The 17,850-nt window shown below is 39.9% G+C and overlaps 1 protein-coding gene and 1 long non-coding RNA gene across 2 annotated transcripts; both read right to left on the reverse strand.

Annotated features, from left to right (window-relative positions):
- Positions 1 to 1,912: 1,912 nt before the first annotated feature.
- LOC104912718 (serine palmitoyltransferase small subunit B-like) lies at positions 1,913 to 5,995 on the reverse strand. Its single transcript, XM_010716974.3, has 2 exons — positions 5,861 to 5,995; positions 1,913 to 2,759 (listed from the first exon to the last, which is right to left on the reverse strand). Exon 2 carries the CDS (start codon positions 2,725 to 2,727, stop codon positions 2,485 to 2,487), a length of 243 nt encoding a protein of 80 aa, XP_010715276.1. The 5' UTR covers positions 2,728 to 2,759; positions 5,861 to 5,995; the 3' UTR covers positions 1,913 to 2,484.
- A 3,533-nt stretch (positions 5,996 to 9,528) lies between these two features.
- Positions 9,529 to 14,221, reverse strand: LOC146543655 (uncharacterized). The gene is made up of 3 exons (XR_014885495.1): positions 14,141 to 14,221; positions 10,111 to 10,213; positions 9,529 to 9,645 (listed from the first exon to the last, which is right to left on the reverse strand). It is a non-coding gene; the product is annotated as an uncharacterized LOC146543655 (long non-coding RNA).
- Between the last annotated feature and the right edge of the window lie 3,629 nt (positions 14,222 to 17,850).

Genomic DNA, 17,850 nt, shown 5'->3' on the forward strand with positions numbered 1-17,850 from the left:
CAGTGCCTGCACCTGCCATGCACCTGGTGGATAGCGGGGCAGTCAGGCAACCCATGGAACGGTTACGTGGTGCAGTACTTCTGATGGGGAGATCTGCACAAGTTTTTGTTGCTCTTTTCTGGAGAGGCAGTAATATGCAGAGTTCAGCTGCAAGAAGGCTGTGGGCCAGAGCACAGATCCCAGCAGGGAGCATGCCCAAGCAGGTTAGTATTTTTGTTTGTGTTGTTTCAAAACAGCAATTACAAGGTGGAGTTTAAATATAGTATTTTAAATCTTACTCTGTAGTTAGGAGTCTTAGTCCCATGCAGGGAAAAGATTGTAATGAATAAAACTAATCAAGTATTTTTCATTCGGTTGCCACTTAGCTCTCTGTATCCTTCCGGTTTTCTGTGGTATCCATCCTCCCTCCAGTTCTCACAGCTGAGTTTTAGAGATTTGTGCTGTTCTTGGACAGAATGAACTGCATTGCTGTCACTTGCAGATGCCCAGGAGCCAGCCCATGTCGCAGGACTGCAGCATGCAAATAGGACACCTGCACAGGCAAGATCCTGTGACAGCTACTGCAAGAGACACCAGGTAATTCACGCAACCACAACAAACACAAGAGGGTTTACTCGGGGAAGACAAGGAAAGGGTGGCAACAAACAAAAAAAAACACAAACACACCCAGCATAAGTTCTAAGTTCTTCAGCCAGATGTCAGATTCCTTAATGTCAACAAATACTTTGGATGTATGTGTACAGTCTGTTCTTATCCAATGTAAATATAACTATGTTGGCCTACTAACACTTTGAGATTTCTGTGCAGGTATATAATGCAATATCTGCATGTCTCTCAAGCACATATGATGCAGAATTTACCTGCTTACATTATGGACTGATAGTTTTGCAACTAAATGGTTATCCTGACAAACAGTCTCATAATTGACCAAACTATAATCCTGTTTCCCTCTTCTGCTCCTGAACTTCAGTAAAGGCAGTCTGTCTCCTGTACATGAAAGCTGCTAGGAGAAAATGCAAGGTGTTTATCGCTTTAGCCATTAGATTACTTTAATAAAACATACGATCAGATTAGCATTGAAAAGCACTAAATCAAAGTTCATTTTTTTACACATTTACCTGAGATTACCTGAGTACTGTCGAAAGAGTTACAAGTTTAAACTCATCTGCCTTTGTTTTCACAAATAAGCTATTTTCATACTCTCCTAATCATCAATCGGGAAAGTAACTGGATCTCATGGTGAGATGACAAGTAACATAATTAGTGTTTTCAGTTTGTTTTGTCACAGCCTGTGACCAAATGATGATGGGTTGACAGCTGGACTAGATGAGTTAGACATCTTTTCCAGCCTTAATGATTCTATGATTCTATTAAATCTCAATTTCTACATCATCTGATTACCACTTCTTGAGAGCATCCTGTTGTCTTAAAGGTGAGGATATTCTAGGAGCATCACTATGCTCAAAAGACAGAAGAAAACTCACTTCAGTGTGGATGGGAGCAGAGCTGGGCTGTCACCCTGTATGCAATGCTGCTGTGCTGTGGGCATGGTGCTGAGCATGTGTTCTCAATTTAATTGCACTGGTACTTCATTTCTGGCCAGTTTTGGTCAGTATCTACTCTAACCAGCTGGCAGCATAACCATATTGTGTATTCAAGACTGAAGTTTAAAAACCATGAGCTTCAAAATAAAGCCAATTACAGGATGTCCACCACGTTAGCTACAAAATCTGAAGTCTCAACAGGTCATGTTCCAGAAACAAGTAAATGGAAAGAGTATAAAATATCCCTACTCCAGCTGAATACATAGTTTAATGTTTTGCATATGCTATGTATGCTTTACTGATCTTTTAAAAGAATAACAAATTATTTTAAGTCCAAGAAAAACAGAATTTTATTTAAAATATTTACGGAAGTAAATCCTCAGATTTTCAATAAATCAACTGCATTATTTGCATAATGATGAACCACACAAATAATTCACTGCATTAAATAACGGAGTCAAACTAAATAAATACTAAAATAATTGTATAAATACATACATATCAAGCTTAGAAAAGCAGCCTATAGTTGCATAGTGTAGTACAAAATCTTTCATGTACACATCTTCCCTGTCAGCAAAGCTGTGGCAGACAAGAACAAATATATGCTGTATAATTTCCCAAGATAAAAACTCTCCGTATCCAAACAGTTGTCCCTGGAGTAACAAAACATGCAGCACAGTTGCTTCCTTACCAAACCCAGCTTTGTAACTCCAGTCAGTCTTTAAACCTGAAAGCTCTTTAAAAGGCACTGTCAGATGATAAAAATGAGGACTGATTGAAATTGATTTGGCAAAATAATTTGCTGTCACAGGGTCCCAGAATGCAGAAGAAAACGAAGAGAATAAAGCAGTGTTTGCACACACCCTGAACCTGTCTTTCTAAACAGAAAGCGTTGAGAAAAACACTTCTTTGATCCAAAAGTTACGTCAGGTTGCCAATGTTACTTCACGACAGAAACAGTATTTTCATGTTGGCTTCCAAATAAGTGCAAGCAGAATTGAAAAGCCATGCTAATGTGGACAGGGAAAAAGATGTAAGCAGTGTATGCTAGCATCACTAACATAGTAATGTTGAAAGTGTAGAAGAGCACTTTTTCCCAGGGCTCCATGAGGTAGCTGCAGGTGATTAATTCAAACTGGCAGAACAGCCAATAAAGATAGTTCTTCATGCTCTTAATATCCATCTTCAACTCTGAGCAGCTTCTGAAAGCCTTCCCTATTACAATAAAGGATAGTTAGGAGAAAAAGAAACCTTTAAAAGAAAAAAAAAAAGCAAAAAAATAAAACAGCAACTCTATTTTATCCAGGCTGTCCATAGTGACCAGTGTTAGCAAATATTATAAAAGCACAAGAACACTAAAACCCGGAGTCCACAAACACATTTTAAAGCACAATTGATGACCAGATAGAAACAGACTATCCCATGCAAAGCTCCATTTGTACCCCTTTTGCTCTTTCCACCTCCTCTTCTGAATAAGAGAGTCAAATTCAGCCCACCGTATAAGGGGCAATTCCTTAGGACACTCCACAACATCTTTTTCCAGAGCTCTGTTACCTAAGAATTATTGCAAGTCCATTTTCCAAACCAAAATACTTTCATAACTTTTCCTGGCAATGTATTATTTCAGATTCCGTTAAAGCAGCTTAATTCAGAAAGCACTCATAGCTCTCTCTTCACTAGTCATGGATTCTGAAGTAGAACTCAGCTAGAAGTCTGATTTCTGTCACTGCAGATGGTATTTGAAGTCTTATGATTCAGTTGTTGTTGGAAGTATGCAGAATAACACACAGAACTACACAACTACACAGAGTGCGTCCATATACAGAGACTGCACTGATCTATTGAAAGAGTAAAAACATGCCCATTTATTTTAAAGCTTTGTGTTCAGATTGATGCTAATCATTATTTAGTGTTACATTATACAGTTACGGGGAGAATACAGAACTGGAGAGGTGAAGGGAAAACAGGACTTGTTCAGTCACTGATGCTTCATCATTTGGTATGTAAAAGGAGGTGAAATAAACCCCCTCTTTTTAAGTGGAAAGTTAGAACTTCTGTTGGTGTCAAGGTCTGTGGAAAACATCATATTCCACAGGAATTAAATCATAGAATCATAGAATCACAAGGTTGGAAACGACCTGCAAGATCATCTAGTCCAACCGTCCTCCCATTACCATTGCTACCACTAATACTTCATAGGTCTGTAGACAATGGAATTTTATCCTAACAAAAGCTACACCTTAAGAGTTTTTAGAGAAATTTTGCCTTATCATTTCCATTTGTCTACAACACTTTCCATATTTCTGCCTCACAGGTAATATCTCTGTAGAAAAGAAGTAGTATGAACTACTTTTCATAATATCCTTGCTATATCAGTCACATTTCTGTGCATCACATGCAGCTTTTACTAAATCAAGATGAAATTTAAGCCTCTTATCAAATAAAATATTGCCAAACTACTTTGAGGAAAGAATCTTCCTATCAAAAAATGGTGCGGATTCTGTAAAAAGCAGAACTTACCTCTTCACTTCTCCCTGGTGACAAAATGTTTAGAGAGATACTTCCTGACACTTCTGCCTTTTGCAGCTGAACATCTCCTCTACACATCAAGAAGCAGAGAGAAATACCTTTGATCCTCAATTACAGAGTGTGTCCTCCATACCCCGCCCTGCTTCACTATTGCTAAAAACTCCTCTGGCCAAAACTGCATTATGCAATAAGAACACCCATGGTCTGGCTTGGCACCGCACTCTCATGACGGCATTAATTTGATAATTAGTAGAGTCAAAGTTGAAGATCTGCAGGGAGGGAGGAGCGTACAAAACTGCAATACTGTATAGGACAATCAGCAAAAAATGTTTATAATTAGTGCCTTCTCTAATTGGGAACGACAAAAATGTACTTCTGCTGCTTTGGGACTTTACAGTGCAGGCTGCTAAAGTTCCTACGAGGCGCAATGAAATGTTTGTGCAAAAATGTGGTGTCAGAGTTACGTAGCCACAAAAATGCAGCTCAATTAATGTCACAGGAAAGTCTCAGGTGAAGCCTTCACCTCCTGCAACCTTTGATTAATACCACTTTCAACCAGTTCTCAGTTCTCCCTGTGTGTTTGTCTCCCAGCCCCACACCCACAGATCGGAACACCATGGAGGACAGAACACAAGATTTATCTGAGCAGAAGCTGGTGAATTTGCCTTAAAAATGCTACAAAAATATACCAAGCCACAAGTACTTGAGGTATTTTAATGATCTAATTTGACAAGTAAATTAGGTAGAAATCTGCATAATACATTATGTTCTAAACTACCTGCCTGCAGTCAAATCATTTCCAAATCTGAATCAGATTCACTTAGGAAGAATATCCCACAAGCAATGTCCAAGGCATCACTGCCACACCTTCCTGCTTCCCTTCCTTACCAAACAGCCGGAGTTGACCCATTAGTAAAAGCTGACTTAGTCCTTCAACCTTTTTTTTCCCCTGTAGTTTTCAATAAAATAAAAAAATAATAGGCTTTCTGTTCAAATACTGCCCAATTCACACAGAAAATTAAAGAAATGGTAAAGCACTTCTGGCAGCAGTAGTTAAGATGCCACATTGCCTTCTATGGCAGAGCCACAAGGCCCTGTCTCTAAAGGTAGACAAACTACTGCGCTAAGGAGGATATAACTTGGGCTGTGGTCTGCAGGGTAGATTCATAAGTGCTGAAATTATTGCCCTGAATATTTCTGCAAGATTCTTACCTCAGCCATTTCTGATTTCAACTATACCTTTCAGGCTAGGTTTTGTAACAGAGCACCGGGGCATGGAGTGGGAGGAGACATTTTCAGGGGCTTTTCAAAAACCACTGATGAAAAACAACATGGAAGTAACACAGTTGTTTTATGTACAAGAGAAGCAACACTTGCAGACCATAGCACCTATGTTCTTGACAGGCCAGCAGCCCTACTTCTAGTCACTCACCTTCCTAGCTGGTTGTATCAGCCACAGGCACCAGCAGAGCTCTGCCAGGGCAGCAGGAGGCAGAAGTCTGTTCACCTCAGCCTGACTTCTCTCAGAAAAGTATTTGTGTAAGAGCCAAGGAAATTCACTTAGGTACTTCTGCCATTCCAAGTGCAAAACTGTACAGCTATTTTCATTCTTTTTTTATATTGCTCCACTGTTATTTTCAGTAATAAATTCCACAAGTTTAAACAATGCAGAAAGAAACGACTTGTGTGAGTTTGCTTTAGTTCTAACAGCTTTAGAAACATTTAAATTTTTACCTGAAGCCAAAAGCCGTGCAAGGGGTAGCTGTTAGTGCAGAAGCAGAGCCTACCTCACAGGAATGAAATGTCAGGATAAGCAGAATCCATTCTTGACATGACGCTGTAAGCAGGTCCTGGGTGGGGGTGTGAAGCTCTCTTTGGGGCTCTCTGTACAGCCACTCCTGCTGCTTCTCCCAGCTTTTACCTAAAGGGGAAATAAGAACTCATAAATACCTTTCACAGTTCACAATCACAGAATACAACTGACTCAGAATACAAAATCTGCCTGAAATGCCTGCTTTTTATGCCAGTTTTAGTCTACGCGCCTTAAGATCATTTTCCTTCACAGAGAATAAATGGAAATAGTCTTTAAGATCAAAACAAAACAAAACAGAAAACAAACCCATATTGTGATGCGTAGTACTATTATAGTGATGGATGAGTGCAGATGCAAGAACAAAGGTTTGTTTTTTTTTTCCACAAAGATCTCAAAGCAGTTTTGCTGCAGCTCTGTAAAGCAGCAGAGGCTTTCCCAAAGAGAGCCTTGTCCCAAAGGAGCTGTTCCCTTCCCCTTTTCAACACCATCTCTACATTTTGCAGAGCTCTCCTCTAAGGTGCATATCTGGAATCAACTTATCTGTGCTCCAGGACAAGTCAGCACTGACTCATAGCATCACATCAACACAAATTTACATAAATCTGGTAAAAGGGGAACATGAAAAGTACAGCAAAACATGTTATGAGAGCTTTATTACTTCCCGAGTGCCATCAAGAATTAGCCTTCCATCTCCCTAACTAGCAGTGTCCAGCCCTGAGCCCAATTAATTAAAAAACTAATCTCTGCAGTTGCTGGTAAAACAGAAATTGGCAACGTGTATGCAAAAAGCAGGTAATTGGGCTGTCTCCCTGAGCCTTATCCCTTGATCCTGCAGTGTACTGTTAATCTGACTGGTGTGTTCCCTTCCCAGTCCCATTTACTTCTCCCTCCAATTGTGTCAGTACCCAAAAGGCAGCAACTCATGGACAGATTGTCTGCTAGGAGAACATCCAGGCAGCTTCTCAACAAGCTTATCCTGCAACTGCCAGAAACAGCTGTTTCTGGTTGTTCTGAGGTCTTTTAGTTGTGTTGCCCAGGTTTATGCCGAGGCTGGCAGGTAATTAAATTGCAAAACCTCTGTTTGCTGCTTCTCACTCTGGTTTCCAGCCAAACAGAGTTGAACACAGCCACATAAAAGGTCATGGAGTGATACAGCAATAATTCTTTTTAGCATGGGAAAGAAAAATTTAAAAAGCAAACCAGAAACATTCGAACACCTACTTCACTGAAAGAAATCCTCCTTATTGTCAGTTCAGAGAGGTTCTCCATATGAAGATATATTTGAGATCAGCATCTCTTCCCAGTCTAACTGAAATTGGTCATGGGTTAAAAAGTATGCTATGTGGGAGTACAGAGACAGAAGTAGTGAAAGGATATAAGCTTGATTTCCTTAGAAGACCAAGCTAAAAATGCCTGAAATGGCTGCTTCACACCTGTATAATGCAGTAAAATTAACACAGTCAAAAACAGTCTAAGGTGAGCTTAACCTGCTATGGAATCATACCACAGGATGATCTGATCACAAATGGTGCTGCCAACCTCCTCCTATAAACATCTGCAGCTTGCGATAGTTATCCTGTGTCCTCAGGACACCTGAGAACTAGCTTCATAGCATATGGAAACCCAGCAATAAGGAATGTCTTATATAGAGAAACTTTTGTTTGGCTTGTCGACAAAATCATGCTGCTTCAAAGAACCTACAGAATACACACTACTGCTCTCAGAAAGTAGAAAGACTACTACTTTACTTTCTACTGTAACAGAACAGGTCAGTTCTTAGAAAGACTTTGCATGGTGTAAAGTATCTAGCATGTGGATTCACATATCCTGGTACCCAGCAGGTCTAGCTCAAGCAGTATCACCCCTGGAATCAGCTGTTAGGCACGTACAGGAGCACAACAGAGACAAGGAATGTATCTTGACAAGGACAATATCTTGATGAGGAATGTGTCTTGGCTCCAGCTTATTGAGGAATGACTTACTTCTATTAGTAATGCAAATAACGTATCTCAGTTATTACATTGTTGCCTGCATGAGTCATACAGTTTTCCAGCATGGTGCTTCACACCTGGTCAGACCAGTTCAGGATCTGTTTTAATTCCACATTAAGAACTGATAATTAGTGAAAACCATGGACAGTAACAACCTCCAGAAGCATAAGGAACATGCATGGCTGACCCAGAAGTTATTGGCATGATGTAAGATGACACCATTTAATATTTCAAGAACAGAGTGTTTCATAAAATTTGGGCACTGAAATGGGCCAGTTGTAAAGAGTAATGCACCAAGATCTTCCGCCTTGTATTTGTTTTACTTCATTGCACAGCTCATTTACCTGCCCCTCACACGGTATGTTATTTAGCTATCCCTGGTACGTAGGCAACCAAAGCAAGTTTCTTCCGCCTACCTGCATCCCAGCCGTACACAAATCACTATCTCATGGGGAATTCTGCTGTTGCAGCCCATGATAAAATAGGAAGATCTCCTTACACCAAGGTTTGCCTGTTTTCTAACCTGTGTTCTACTTTATACTAAGGACAGTACCACACTAGCTACCTTGCAGATCCTGAGCACATATGGTCTGAAAAACAGTCTGGAACAACATGGAGAGCTCTCACTGTATCTACTAATAAAATTTCATTCAGTTTTCATATAAAAACAGCTGTGCATACTGCAAACCAAATGCGCAATAACAGTCACATTGTTATGAAAAATAAGTGATACCACAGTTGAGTGGCACAGGATGAGAAGTGGAGCTTTCCAGTAGCACTGGTCAGGGACATCGTGTCCCTGTCTCTGTTTTCTCATTTCTTTTCCCCTCCTCATTCACATCAGAAGTGCACGCACCTCTGGTGAAGAGCCTCAGTAAACATTTCAGCTATGCACTTGAATGAAATTCCAGCTTTAATTAAGGACTCTGGAGCTGACTCAGCTGTGCTTCTGCAGCAACAGTCTGGAGAGATGGCACAGAACTGATGCAAACCTCAGCTGTGCTCCAACCCACTGAACTGTGGGCAATACTGGTGATAGGTGGACGGTTGAAGTGGATGATTGTGGAGGTGTCATGACAGGAGGTCTTTTCCAACCTTTGTGATTCTATGATGATCCTGAACACGTCCAGCTGTAGAGCATGCCACGTTGGGCGCATCAAAAGAATAATGGCTGTTTGGATCCCTAACAGCTGTTCATTACAAAAGAGGGAGAGGAGCGTCCACGCAAAATCTCCTCAGCGCACTCCGCTCCCCATAGCCGGGCCGCGTACCTTCCCGCCTTCTCGCCGTCACCTCACCTCAGCGGCTCAGCGGAGCCCGCCCGAACTCCCCGCAGCAGCCGTCTGGGGGTCAGACGCCTACAAGTCCCAGCAGCCCCCGCGGCAGCGAGCCCGTGCAAGAGGCGGGAGGTCACCGCAAGGGCTGCTGGGAATGATAGTCCCGGGGAAAGGGCGGGAAGAAAAGCTCCCTCAGGGAGGGACAGCGGGCGGGCGCAACGTGAGGGGAAAATGTCAATGTGGTCCTCTTAGTCTCTGCTGCAGCAAAAGCACTGCGCAAAAGGTTATTATTATTATTTTTTCAAGCTTAATTTTTCCTCCAGCTCAGACAGGATAGGAAATGCATCACTTTCAAACAAATAAAAGGTCTTTACTTACACAAACCTGTCTCTTTTACTTCAGGTGGACCTCCTGGATTTGTGAGCACAGTCTGCCATGATAGCAGTGTTGTGCACCACAGCCACAATCCTGCTGACTAAAATCCAAATAGGCTGTAAAAAGAAGAAAACTCAGGTAAAATCTAATCAGTCATACATTTTTTTACTGCAAGATAACTCATTATGTGTTATGAGCAAAAAAATTGCTCCTGCCTTTGTAGGCACTTTTGGTGTGCACAGTGAATCCTGAATTAATTGTATGTGCAGTGGATTTGAGCAATCAGTGTAAAAAGTGAAAACAGTGCAAGGAGAAAGCACTGGGAAATGGTATAATTCATCTCAATAATACGCATTATTTCTCCAAAAGGACACTTTGGTGAACATTCATGGACTTTATCTAAAACTTATTTCAAGTTTTAGCCTTTATCAGTGTTGTCAAATTAGACCTATTTATAGCCTTATATGCAAAATTTCCTTTTGCCCCTTCATTTTATGAATTCTATTTTAATCTGTGGTGTCTTGTGAAGAGAAAGTATATTCCATGTGCTGCTGAAAGGAAAAAGATGTTGCACAAATTACCTGTTATAATAGAAAGATAGATAGAAGTCTTCTGCTGAACTATCCCAGAGTGCCCCTTACGTGCTTTTCATAGGACAGAAGATGGTGTCCTGTGAGATTTAATCTGCAGTAGGAGGGAAAGAAGAGACAGTTGAAAACTTAGGAAATCAATTGTAATTGCTGACTCCTAAGAACTAGAGAAGCGAACATCCTATCATGGCAATGAAAGTGAGAATAGGGATAAGGAAATGAAAGCCTTCTAAATACACTGACATCAAGGAAAGACTAAGAAAACAGCAAACCCTGCAACTTGCATATCCTGTCTGCTTGACAAAGAAAAAAGAGGCCCACCAGCAATGCTGCGCAATTAAAGGAGAGGAATGTGCATTTTCCAGGCTGAAATAATTATTAATAAATAATATTAACAAATAAATACTATGCAATAAATATTAATGATCATTGCTTTCTACAAAAATACAGAAAGCAATAGCCAGGCTGTTTCAGCCCAGCAAATCCTGCCTCCTCCATGTGGCAGACCCACTCACACTCACAGGTTTGAGCTCAGCTTGCAGAACAGAGATGCTTGTACCCAGAGAGAACTGTGCCCTTTCTTTGATCACCATCTCTGCTCTCCCAAAGAGCTTCCAACTGCAAAGCAAAGCAAAGCTTCAGCACAATGGAAAATGCCAGCACGCCTGTCAGTGCTCCCAGACCAGGATGCTTCAGGAGTCAAAGTGTGTTCTGTCACCTTTTTCTCTTGCAATGCTAATTAGACTGTGCACTCTGCAAGTCCTTTATGCATTTTGTTTGTTGTTGCCCTGTAGCTATAATACATGCATCTCAGGACAAGCAAATGGGCTGAGCAGAAATGTTAGAATTAATCCTGTGTTTTAGAAACAGAGTCGGCAGATTAAAACTGTTTTTCTGCTTTAAGACATTTATTCTACCTCATTAAAGCTGTGTTTGGGCCACAAGCAAATAACACAAATAACACTTCTCTTTTCCCCAGATATTATTTTTTTCCCCAAACTTTGTATCTACTGTGGCACACGGAGGGGAAAAGCCTTGTTTTCATATCTGATCAGGATGGAGACAAATTTTTTCTTCTGGCATTGAAGAATAATGTCCCATGTAAAAAAAAAAACAAACTTGCAAGTCTGAGAGTGTCAGACAACTGAATCTGCATAGAATGCTTCTGTTTATGTTCAGAGTTAATGTACCTAGCTAGAGAACTGGAATTTTGTTGTTTGAGAAGAAAATATCAGCGAACAATGTTTGAATTAACTACAAAGGTCCTAAAGATTTGAAGTATCTCCTCTATGCACATTAACTTATCTGACTGCATTTCCTTTTCGTCCAGTCTTTCCATATAAGAAACTTTATGAAATAATAGGGCTAAAATACATGGAATTACATTCTGTATTTTGCTTAACAGTGCTACAGTTAACCACTGTAAACCAGGGATCATGGATTTGGAACTTGCAGTTAGCTTTTTTGGAGTCAGGCCCATTAATTCCATTATTTGGAATTAACACCTAATGGGAAAGTGGATCTATCTCATTGTTTATTCCTTTAATTTCTGAATAATGACTTTAACTGTGAGTGAGAATTTGAGGCAAATTTTATTCTTTATGATTTTTCTATCAGGAAACAAATCTTCTGCATTTCCACTGTCAGGGTGATCAGTGATGCTGCTTCTTTATTCATATTATTTTGACAGAAGCTCAGGCTTTTTCCTGTGTATGAATTCTCCTCATTTAGACATTTCTTTTATGTGTCCTAGTTTCTCTAGGAGTATGGCATAAGAAACAGGAGTATACCTTCAGTGGAATTCCCAAATCACCACTGACAAAAATAAAATAGAAATACATGGGGGGGAAAAAAAAAGGAATATAGATATATTCATAGCTTGCAATTTACAGTAATATCAAAACAGTCTGTGTGCCTATTATTACACATTGTGTTTGTACATACATGACTGCTGGAACATTATATACAGTTCTAGTGGTACAATAAGATGACATTATGAAATTTTTACGTCAGCTTTAACAGTACTCCTATAAAACACTTTTTTGTATGTGTGAAATTTCTTTGATTTTATTGCTGTCTTCTGAAAATTATTTGATACTGCTGAAAAGAACTCATTTATGGATCAGCAGGGAGGTTTCTTTTTCTGTAGCTTTATTTCTGCTGTAATTAAGGACTACCAGCAGGATGGTATCTTGTACATACGTACCTAAAAGGCGGATGGTCTGTTAAACATGATACAGTTATTTGCTAAACAGTAGTTTAAGAAGAACTAGGATTATTGTGTTTTTATTTTGGTCAAGGAAAAGCATGGTAATGGTTAAATGGTGAGTGAGGAATTGTGATTCTTGATGTTTGGTATGCATTAATGGTGCTTTCTTTTGTTCAGACGCCTCAAAGGCAGGGATGCTGTAGCATGTTAGAAGGTAGAAAGCAGCTTGTTGGACAGATTTATGTGGTCTTTCAGTTGTGTCAACTGCAGGGCCGGAAGGATTCAGAAGCAATGGCATATTGATATTAAATGATGACAGTAAATGGCCTTGCATCCATGAGAGGAGAAATAAATGTGTGAAAGCAATGAACAAGAAATAGAACCAGTTAAATGCGCTCTGAAATATTTTCATTCAGCTCCAGTTCTCTGTAATTTAATCTTTCTTCAAGTTAAGTTCATCAACTTTTCACTTAAGAGTGAACTGCATTAGCATCTTTGGTGCCCCTTCATAGTTGCAAACTGTGAAAGCAGTGGGCCTTTAAGCCAGAAGGTCTTTTTACATTTCTCTTTATATCCTTCTCTTATTAATAGCCATTTGTCAATGTAGAATTCTCTGAATTTTAGTATAGATGTAAAAATATCTTCTTTTATATGTATCTATCTTTATGATTAATAACAAAGATGTAGAGACTGGCCTAAAAAGACTGATTCCTTTCAAAATTATAAAAGGCTTTCATCCCATCTTCTGATCTGATCTTAAATGAGGACATTTTCAGTTCTGGAAGAACGAGACGTTGCTACCCCATATAAATCAAAATCTGAGTTCATAGTCTAATTTAATCAAAAAGAGGAAGACGAGCTTTTACTGGAAAATGCAGACAGAATCTTCAAATGATAGATAACAGAAGGTCAATGGTAAGTCATATCTTAGAAGAAAAATAAACCAAAGATTTACAGTTGTTAGATTATATTTACTATTAACCTTTACAGTGTAACTAAATAGAAACATTTCCCAGCAGGAATTAGTACTCAGCATGTAGCTTTTGGATCTCCATGGATTTATGAACCATGTTCAATTACGTTTTTAGTTCTTTCCTCATATACAGCACTTTATCACCTTCCCATCTATCAGAGCACCATAAAAATAGGACTCTGCCACTCCTGAGAGACCTATTGTTTCCAGACTTCGCAGACTTACTATTAAAGCTCATTTCATGTTTCATAAATTTTTATTTCAAACATTCATCCCTGGCTCACTTTCCTATCTGGATGACATACTGGATCTTATTCTAATGATAAATTAAATCCTTTCAGCCATATTTCCCTCATTCCAGATGTAGCTCTTTAGAATCTCTGTGGAGTGTCATTTGAGGGTGAGAAAAAACAAAGCCCATTTTGAAAACAAAGGGCAAACTTATCTAAAGTTTGGCATACGCTGAAATCCTCCTCAGTGTAGCTAAGGCAGTTGTTGCTCTCCTGACTCTACATATGGAGAATGCAGTCAGGAAGTGTGCTTCTGTTGAAGGCTGTTTGTCCATATACTCATAGCTTTAAGAGTCTGGAGAAGGGGGGAGCTCTGAGTACTCAAGCTAGTCACCTTAACTGTATCTCTGCCACTGATTCAAATAGAACAGTAATGTATTAGGTGGTGTATAATCAATGGATATACAGATGGTGTGTGTGTGTGTGTGTGTGTGTGTGTGTGTGTGTGTGTGTGTGTGTGTGTGTGTGTATATATATATATATATATATATATATCCAGGAGCTTGGCTAATATAATTTATATTGGAGTAATGAGAGAAAGTCACTCACCCTGCCCTGGGCTCATGAGATGAACTCTGATGGAGCAGATCTCCAGAGAGATCTTTCCCCACTGGCAGTCAGCTCTTAAATGGGTCTAGGAGAGGTGGAGCCAGGCTCCACCCCTTCCTGCAGCACAGGTGAATTGTCATCACCTGTGCTCCCGTGGCTGACTCATTGCTTGCCTCAGGTGATCAATCAGAGGTTCAGGCCGTGATTCAGCAGCCCCATACACGTGGATAACCAGGGCTACAAGGGCGGATAACCAGGAGGTCCTCAGCTTTGAAACAAAAACGACAGTTACAGCTATATCATCATTCTTGTAACTAGTCCCATGGATTTCATTAGTACGTGCATTCCTGAGATTAATTCAGAACAGCCATATATAGCAGAGCACAGGCTGAAGGTCAGTGAGACTATTTATGTGCTTAACTGCCTTTCCAGAGCAAGGTTAGTTAAAAACTTGAATTTTAGATTCTTCAGCAGAACTCGGGTCTTTAGAGAGCAAACGTTAAGACACAAGACTTAATTAAATGCCTCATGATATTAGAGAGGAGTAGAGACTAAGTGAACGTACTAAGCTTAAGGAAGTAATAGAGCTGGTTTAGCAAATGACAGCTGTGGTTTCGAATATGTATTACTTCCCTCCAGCATAACAAAGGTCATTTAAAATGAGATTTTTTTCTCTCAGATAGGTTCTGTCTGACACACTTTCTTGTACTGTCATTCCTGTCCTGATATTTGCCGGCATGAGGCATCTCAAGCCTTCAAGAATTCATTTTGTTGGACTGAGAGGCTTTTATTACCTACCACTGAGTCTGCCCAACAAGTACTTGAACTTTCTTGCATCTTCTTAACTTCTGAATTAAAACTCTGTAAGGGAACTGTGTGTTGTATCAAAACTGCATTTTACAATGACCAACATTTACTACCACTGCTTCAGCTTCTTGTGTTGCATTTCTCAGCCTGCTCCCTACACCTCAGTAGTGCAGATTTTCTTGAAAATGCTCACTACTGGTAACTTCAGGCAAAAAAACATATGAAGATTAAAACCATAATTATCTCAGAGACTTAAAAGTAATATTTTTCACGTCTTAATCATTACACAAATAAGTATGAGGATGTTTGGTTTTTTCAGCCATGTTTAATCTGTTTCATGTGTAGTGATTGAACTAACCCTGGCTAAAGGAAACTCCTTAAAGGGCATCAGGCTCAAAGGTGCTAGTAGAGTGAGGTCTTCCTTTTTATATACAAGACTTAGGTTGTAAATATATGTTGCTTCACTTCTTCCTACGAGCGTTATGATTCAAGACTTCAGTGAATTTTCAGATCTTGATAGACAAGATAAAGAAAAGCAATAGAAGAAAGATAAATATGCACACAGCCCACAGATTCTGTGCGTTATGCTATAGTTTGCTTTTCTATCCTCAGATACATCAGTTCAGGAATCAATTCCTGGTTGGGAACATAACTAGCAGAACTCAGCTTTTGGCTAGTAGCCCAGTTCCTCTGATATAAGTGCATCAGCCATCTCCTGTCCTATTTCCAAAACCGTAGCTTCATGTATTTGTTACAGAAAAAATGCTGTTAATGCTTAGCCAAGCTCTGAAATTAGTTCTTTAGTACTTTATTTTTTCCATTACAGCAAAGGAGAAACTATTTTATCTGCGCACATTTAGCTGGCTTTACTTCTGAAGTACGAGATTAATTCTAACATTAAGAGGCTACTAGTCAGTGGATCTGCTTTTTCTGAGATATGTTCCTAATGCTTAAAAGTTAAACTGGAAATGTTTTAAGAGTCTGCAGATGAAGAGTTCTGATTTCTTTGTGCTTTCACTTCTGGTAACAGAGCTGAGTGTGGTCTTTGCTCTTTTTCTGTAGCAGTGGAGGTCCAAATACAAATAGCTCTGGCCTTCTCAAGCCACCCCAGCACCAATCCAGGGCACAGGATGCAGCAGGAGGGCATAGGTTTTATGTGAAGCCAGAACTGCAGGACTGTAGGAATAAAAACTTAGCACTGAAGAAAGGAGCAAACCCATTCCCTCCTTGCTTCAGCAAACAGAATGAATTTGAAATACTGCATCATCCTCAAGCAAATAGCATCACCTTCCATTCACTGTATGAGTTTCCTTTGTAATTCCTATGGGCAACAACAAACAAAATGCATAAACATCTTCTGTGCCTCCATTGTGGACTTGCAGAGTGCACAGTCTAATTAGCATTGCAAGAGGAAAAGGTGACAGGACACACTTTGACTCCTGAAGCATCCTGGTCTGGGAGCGCTGACAGGTGTGCTGGCATTTTCCATTGTGCTGAAGCTTTGCTTTGCTTTGCAGTTGGAAGCTCTTTGGGAGAGCAGAGATGGTGATCAAAGAAAGGGCACAGTTCTCTCTGGGTACAAGCATCTCTGTTCTGCAAGCTGAGCTCAAACCTGTGAGTGTGAGTGGGTCTGCCACATGGAAGAGGCAGGATTTGCTGGGCTGAAGCAGCCTGGCTATTGCTTTCTGTATTTTTGTAGGAAGTAATGACTAATTATTTCAGCCTGGAAAATGCAAATCCCTCCCCTTTATCTGTATAACATTTGTCATCTATTGGGCACTGCACAGGCTACTGAAAGACAACCCCTGGATAAGGAGCTGGCAGTGTAAACAACTGATCATATTACTGGCTAAGTGTCCCCAACTCCTATATTAAATTAAGTTCTGGTTATTTTCTTCTCATATATAAGATTTACCTGTTTTTTCTTGAGAATACTTGCTAGAAACAGTGACCAGCAATGATAATAAGCTTAAAAATGCAAGAGAGATGATATTTCACAATGGGCTCAGGATACAGCAAGAAGCTTTTTTCACCATTTTTTAATTCAGAATTATTTCATTTCCTTTGCAGAGAGGGTCTCCTGACTGTCAACTTAAAAGTAGAAGTCGAAAGAGAACAATGTTTTTGGAGAAGTCATCAGCTATAAATAAAGCAGTTCATAGCATCTGATAAACAGCCTCCTGTAAAGGGATCCGTGTAAATACATTCTGTTCCTTCTCTGTGTGCTGTCGTCCTTTGTTTGCCTATTTTTCATCAGCTGAAGGCAGCTGCCAGTCATTCTGCACTCTCTAAACAGATACTGTGATTGTGGCAAATTTTGTGAGCTGTGAGAATGCCGAAACCCATGGAGGTTGCAGGGAAGAAAACTAAATTTAGCATTGTCTTGCTGTCACCAGCTTCTCCCATATGCACCTGCAGAAATGAATCTGCAGTGGCTGGAAGCAGCAGTAGGGAAGCCCGCAGCTGTTTGAAACTCATTTCCCCATCTGGTGTCAGCTTCACTGTCTGGTGCCTTTAGGAAACCTAGGATGATGTGAGAATTGGAGGAAAAAAAATAAAAAAGCAGTAAAGGAAAATTAAAGCAACGTCATAAAATTCTCTTGTAGTCAAATGATTTTTCCCATTAAAATACAGCTCCTCTGCAGTAAATCTGCACCATGGTGAAGCAGATGGTGCTGTGGTGTGCGGTTTTTTTGCAAAGTGAGAAAGAAGGAGAGACAGTTCTGACAGCTGAACATATCACACCACACAGCTATTTTAGTACAAATCATACCATTTGGATCTTACTAGACATACTGCCTTGGAGAAGATGGAGAACAAACAAAAAGAAATGCTTTTCACTGTAGACTCACGGGTAGAGTAGGTAACACTTAATGTATCCTTGAGTAGACAATGTGATTTAG

This window comes from Meleagris gallopavo, chromosome 11 (assembly GCF_905368555.1).
Source record: "Meleagris gallopavo chromosome 11, MGAL_WU_HG_1.1, whole genome shotgun sequence".
Taxonomy (NCBI): Eukaryota; Metazoa; Chordata; class Aves; order Galliformes; family Phasianidae; genus Meleagris; species Meleagris gallopavo.